Here is a 6,607-nt window from a genome sequence, read left to right as displayed (position 1 = left end):
TACTTTGCGAAGTCTCCAAAAATGAAGTTGAATTTAAACCTTTTAAAAGAAAGTTTCCTTCGCTCTCGTGATGTAAAAGAACAGTAACAAGCACAAAAAGATCTCGTTTGAGATGAAGTCCTCAGAATTCAGTCGGACGAGGAAATAAAACCGTTCACGGAAGTCGTCGGCGCCCAAAATAGTAACTTTTTATTTAAATATTATTAATAAATATGAATGTTTATATTAACTTCTTATTTTCTTAGATGTTTCTCTTGATTTTGATATATTCTACTAATTTTAACAGTCTACCATTCTTGTGTAGGCAGCTCCGGATGTTTTGATGATTTATTTTGTTTTGACGTGTACATAAATACAGATGTAATTATTGGAATATAATTAATTGCTTGCTGGAAATAATCAACTGACCCTAGATGGAAAATGTTAATGGATGTTTTTGTCTCTACTTTTAATTGAATGAATATGTCTGGGGCTTAATTATAACAAATGATAAGCCCCACCCATGTGGCATCACAAGGATACTAAAACAAACAGCCCCAGATAAAACTGATTGGTCGAAGTATTGTAACGAGAAAGAAGAAGAGACGTTTTATAAGAAACTGACCGAAAACTGTCAAGAGAATCACTGTGTTAAAGGAAAAATCCACTTTAAGTTATAAACAGACTTGTATTATAATTAGTTTGATCAATAATTAATAGAACTTAAATTAGTTTATAGCTGATTTATCAACAGTTACAGCAAAGACATTCCAAAGATTTGTTTAGAAACAGTAAAATATTTAGTCGGAGGTTAATCAAAAATTTACTTGAAATGTTAAATGTCAAATGGATGTTTTATCAAAATGTTTTGATTCAGCCTTAACAGTTCAGTATTGCTTCCAAATATCTGGTTTAATAACTTTCTTTGCAAAACTTTTCATACAAATTAGATTTTGTTAACGACAATTCAACAAATTAGAAATTCTAAAGGGTCGAGAAAAACTATTGTTTCTCATTTAAAATAAGTTGTCATCTGCAAAGAGAGAGAATATCTCTGTTCTTCAAAATGACGTAAGGACGAAGGAAATATGAGATGTTTGTAGAAAGGCATGATGGGAAATGTAGTAAATTGTCAACACCAACATTTAGCCACAAAGTCATTGGATAAAAAAAGCGCAGATGGATTTTTCCTTTAACAGTTGAACTTTGTTTCCTCTGAAATGTCTGGACTTCACATCACTTCCTCTTTTAAAGACGAGAATGTAAATGTTTGAATCATGTGACGGACGAGAACGAGTCGTTAACACAACAGCTTCACAGACACACACCAGGAAACAACTTATTTACACCAAAGTTAACCAAGGAAGAAAGAGAAAACTTCTTGATTTAGTATCTTGTTAAATGAAGTGAGGATTGTGAGAGTCTGGATTCAAAGTGGATCCTGGTCTCCTGTGAGTTTGTGTCTGTGCAGCTGAGGTTCAGACGACTGGTTTCTGATGGCGTTTGAAATAAAACACAAACTGGTTTTAAAGAGTCTTCTCGTGTGTTTCTCTGCTGTGGATTCTCAGGATTAATTTGTGTGAAATCCTCTGCTGTGCTTTATTTTACAGATGTTTCCAGACAAAGTTCAATTTGTGCATTTCAAACTTTATACTCCCACTATGCTCTGAGGACAGGGCCTGAAGTTACTCAACTGTAAACGATATAGACTCCAGACATAAACATCGGTTCAGTTTCAGCTGTTTGGCTTTTTCCCCCCAAAACATAAACATGCTTATCAAAAAGTGTTCAGGAGCAAAGTGAGCTAACGTGGTGAATGTCTCCCTCTTGTGGCGGAACGAAGCCAATGCACTCCTGGAAGCCTCAAACATTTATTTCTAGGAGCTGGAAGAAGCTTGAAAGCTTCTCAGACATCAGGTCACACAAACCTGATTTAAATCTTAACCTTATAATGAAATATAAAGTATTAATTGCTTTTTGATCATAGGAGGATTTATAAGGAAAGCTGTGGATCCTGAAACCTTGATATAGAAAAATAGAATTGACTCGTATCACAGCTTTACACCAAGTTTTGAGAAAATCTTGCAGACCAACAAACAAACAGGAAAGAGACGCAGTTAAAATATATTGTTTCTTTTAATATAGTTTGTGTTTGATCGGTTTTATTGACAATGAATCGTCTGAAGGTTGAAATCTTCCTCTGGAGCTGAAATGGTTACAGGTGAAGCTACAGTTACACACGTCTACGTATAGTAAAGACAAAAGGTTTGTAAACTTAGGAATACATCATGTACACATTATATATACACATTGTATTACATTAGTACTGCAATCCACTTCCTGATGATCTCATGGTGGTTTTTATTGAATCTCTTTTTCCTGGTCCTGGTCCTGGTCCTGGTCCTGGTCCTGGTCCTGGTCCTGGTCCGAGCAACTCGTGCTTCAAATGTTTGGCCTCAAACTGTCTTTAAAAAATGTTTCGAGTGTTTTTCAGACATTTTCCTTCTTCCCTTGTTGATGTTCTTCGTTCAGGAATGAGGTCAGAGGAGAGAGAACTTCCAACAAGGAGCATTCTCATCAAAATTGAGACGTCTGATGTGACTGAGACGCATTTTGAATCCTGAAAATATACTTTTCCTTTTCTGCAAATGTCACAGGACCATTTTCCCTCTGACCTCTGACCTCTTACACACCTCCTCTCCCCTCTTCCCCTCCTCTTCCTCCCGCCCTTCATCATACCATCGTCTCCGAGCTCGACCCTTTCCCGGTGAAGAAGTCCCAGAAGTTGGCGGCGGGCGACGGCTTGCTGTCGTCGTGCGGCGCCGCCTGCCTCACCCAGATGCTGCTGTCGCTGGAGCCGCTGAGGCTGGAGCAGCTGCCGCCGCCGCCGAGGGAGAAGCTGAGGGCGGCGCCCAGCGGACCCCGGCGGTCGTGAGGGTCCGAGGAAGAGGAGGAGTGGTGGGAGGAGTGGGCCAGGCTCAGCAGGTTGTGGTGGGAGTGGAACTGGCGAATGTGGCTGATGGATTTAGCTGCTGGGACGTCACCTGGTGGGAAGGAGACGGGAGAGTTTTACATCCTCGGTGCTGAAGCAACATTTGTACTGATTCCTATTGTTAATAGGGTTGCAAAGGGGCGGAAAGTTTCTGGAAAGTTTCCACGGGAATTTTAAGCTCTGGAATTTTGGGAATTTTGAAAAAAAACAATGCAAATTAAACGCTGAGCAATAAAAACATCATTCAAAACTCTATTTTAAAGATGTATGGAACGTTGAGTTTCAACCCTCCACTGTGCATTCTTACATCACATGCACAGATAACTCCCAGCATCCTTCACTCTACAGCAGGGCTATTGAGGCCTGCTGTAGAGTGCAGGACTAGTCAGTTAAGTTTCCATGATATTACTGGAGAAAATATATTAGCATGCTGATTGAGGATTGTTCATCTGTTCATCTAGACTATTTCCATTCATTTATCCATCAATTGTAAAATATGTTTACAGACGATTCCAATTGTTTGGCTAACTATTTATATCTCTGGCATTGCATTAGTGTTTTTTTACAAACTTTTTTCTCATCTTATTCTACAGAACAATGCCACGTGCACTCTCTCATGTGTGGAGACATTTCACCCCATCCAATGTAGAAGGAAAGGTACATTTGCAAATACTGTGCAAAGACCTATGTTAAGAATGACACAACGATGCAGAAGCATATAGTCAAGTGCCCAAAGTTTCCTCAGGACTCAAATCAGCCTATGACAAAACAAAATGTTTATATTTATGTCTGTATACGACAAGGTAAATACAGTTAGTATAAATTACCCACAACATTTCCAGTTTATTCCCTTTAATTCCCGTTAATTCCCGTTAATTCCCGTATATTCCCGTTAATTCCCGTTAATTCCCGTTAATTCCCGTTAATTCCCGTTAATTCCCGTTAATTCCCATGGAAAGTTTCCAACTTTAAATATTCCCGGAATTTTGCAACCCTAATTGTTAAACAAAAGATTCAAAACAATATGGACTCCAGTAAATCCAGGTACCGAATCGGGTCTCCTGCCGCTTCCGGGTCTGGCTCAGCTTCAGCACGTTGAGGAACACCTCGCTGGTCAGGCTGCCCTCGCCGCCGCTGCCGTCGGGGGGGAACAGGGGCGAGGGGGGCTCCAGGGGGGACAGACTCCCGCTGGACGCCCCGCCCCCCACAGAGTCCAGAGACGCCCCTGTGTCCCGGCGCCCTCCGGACTCACTGCCGCCCTCTACTGTCAGGTGGCTGCTGCTGAACGGTGGGAGAGACACAGGAACCAGTCAGGACAGGGGGCGGAGCCAGAGCTGGCGGTTATTATTATAATGAGGGACTGGTTGTCATGGTTACCTGAGTTTCCGGCGCAGCAGGTAGTCGATGATGTCCGGGTCGGTTTGGATCAGACTCATCAGGACCTCCTGCTGCACCTCGGCAGACACCTGGAGAGAGAGAGACACACACACACACACACACACAGAGACAGACACACACTTAGTGCTACTGCAGGGGGCGCTGTTGCTCAGTAAAAGTTCCATAGTGTTGCTTTAAAACTAGGGCTGGGCAAGTTAACTCGTTTTAATCGAGTTAACTCAAGTGATGAGTTAACTCGATTGTTTATCCGCCAATTATTTTCTTTTTTCCTGTTCTGCAGCAGTCAGCAACAGACTTTCACAAAATAAAAGCCTGACTTTCACAATAAAACAATAAATAATCAAACCTGAGTTAATGTGAGATAAAATAATTAATCGAGTTAACTCATCACTTGAGGTAACTCGAGTAAAACGAGTTAACTTGCCCAGCCCTTATTAAAACTATTAAAAAATTGCCAGAATAAGAAAAATACCAAAGTGCACAACATCAAAACCTTTAAATCTGCACGATTAAATTTAAATTAAAAGTTTTTCTATGATTTGAGAGAATTGAAACTTTAATAAATGACACATTTCTGCAAGTAGATCCACTCGTGTTCATGTCTATCAATAACAGATATGATCATAAGACTATAATATATATATATATATATATATAATATGTCTGGTCGTACCGTGAGGAGTCTCCTGTGGTTCTGGACGAGCAGCAGCGTGACGCTGATGACGGCCGAGCTGTCCTCGATCCCCATGGAGTGAGGACTCACCTCCCCCCCCCCCTCCCTCTGGAGGAGGTTCGGCCCGAAGATCACAGCCAGGTTCGCTGCTGTCATCTTGTTCCCCGGGATCTGAGGAGAGGAGGAGGAGGAAGGAGGAGGAGGAGGAGGAGGAGGAGGAGGAGGAGGAGGAGGAGGAGGAGGAGGAAGGAGGAGGAGGAGGAGAGGAGGAGGAGGAGAAGGAGGAGGAGAAGGAGGAGGAGGAGGAGGAGGAGTAGGAGGAGGAGGGTGAGAGGAGAAAGGAGGGAGGAAAAGGAGAGGGAGGAGGAGGAGGGTGAGAGGAGGAGGGAGGAGGAGGAAGGAGGAGGAGGGAGGAGGAGGAGGGTGAGAGGAGGAGGAAGGAGGAGGAGGAGGGAGGAGGAAGGAGGACAGGGAGGAGGAGGAGGGTGAGAGGAGGAAGGAGGAAGGAGGAGGGAGGAGGAAGGAGGAGGAGGAGGGTGAGAGGAGGGAGGAGGAGGAAGGAGGAAGGAGGAGGGAGGAGGAAGGAGGAGGAGGAGGGTGAGAGGAGGGAGGAGGAGGAGGAGGAAGAGGGTGAGAGGTTGAGGAGAAGGGTGAGAGGAGGAAGGAGGAAGGAGGAGGAGGAGGAGCAGGAGGAGGGGACGATGAGGAGGAGGAGGAGGACGAGAGGGAAGAGGAGGAGGAGGAAGGAAGAGGGAGGAAGGGAGAGGAGGAGGAGGAGGAGGAGGAAGGAGATATGTGTGAATTGACCTTTCAGAAGTTGAGAGGTGATAATGTGAGATATCTGAGTTTAAACCTAAAAAAACAAATATGGTCCTTTAAAGGAGCATTCCAGCTTTTTATTATAATAAATAATACAAAGTGCTTTTCCCCATTGACATGATGATGAATGATGAAGTGTTACCTCCTCGTCCTGGGTCCCGACGGTGTCCTGGGCGAAGCTCTGCACCGTCTGTAACAAGGTGAGGAGGCGGTGCAGAGTGTCACAGTTACAGGGCGGGAGCAGGTAGAGGAGGTGCTGCAGGTACTGGAGCTGGTCGGCTCCTCTCAGCACTGCAGGAGGAAGAGGAGGAGGAGGAGGAGGAGGAAGAGGAGGAGGAAGAGAATAAAGATTAAACTGATTAACTGCAGCCGGCCACCAGGGGGCGATTTGGCTTCAATCCTGTGGAGCTGTGACGTCGTCCATCACAAATTCACACATGTTCACGTGATTTTACAAGTTCCTTTTCAAATCTCTGCTAAGAAATGTATCAAACGTCTTCATATCACAAGTTTGGATTTATGTATAGAAGATAAAGCGTTCTTTATGTATATTTATATAAAGTGTAGTGATTGGTGTTCTGTACGGTTGGCGTGCAGGAAGGCCGGGTACAGCTCCCGGGGCAGCAGCGGGTCGGGCATGTCCCTCAGGAACTCTTTGAGCAGCGCCGCCACATCATGGACGCTGTGCTCCTCGTCCAGCTGGACGTCCACGCCCACGTCAAAGTCCTCCCTCAGCTACACACACA

General features: G+C 43.9%; 1 protein-coding gene across 1 annotated transcript in view; it reads right to left on the bottom strand.

The window, feature by feature from the left end:
• arhgap36 (Rho GTPase activating protein 36) overlaps nt 1–6,607 on the bottom strand; it is a 29,932-nt gene that overhangs the window by 2,663 nt on the left and 20,662 nt on the right. Inside the window, exons 7-12 of the mRNA XM_061066617.1 lie at nt 6,446–6,596; nt 6,004–6,152; nt 5,043–5,213; nt 4,349–4,437; nt 4,020–4,252; nt 2,719–3,008 (exon numbers count right to left, since the gene is read on the bottom strand). Of these exons, the coding sequence (XP_060922600.1) occupies nt 2,719–3,008; nt 4,020–4,252; nt 4,349–4,437; nt 5,043–5,213; nt 6,004–6,152; nt 6,446–6,596 (1,083 nt within the window). The remainder of the gene's footprint in view (nt 1–2,718; nt 3,009–4,019; nt 4,253–4,348; nt 4,438–5,042; nt 5,214–6,003; nt 6,153–6,445; nt 6,597–6,607) is intronic.

This window comes from Limanda limanda, chromosome 22 (assembly GCF_963576545.1).
Source record: "Limanda limanda chromosome 22, fLimLim1.1, whole genome shotgun sequence".
Classification (NCBI taxonomy): domain Eukaryota; kingdom Metazoa; phylum Chordata; class Actinopteri; order Pleuronectiformes; family Pleuronectidae; genus Limanda; species Limanda limanda.
This window is presented reverse-complemented; position numbering and strand designations above follow the sequence as displayed.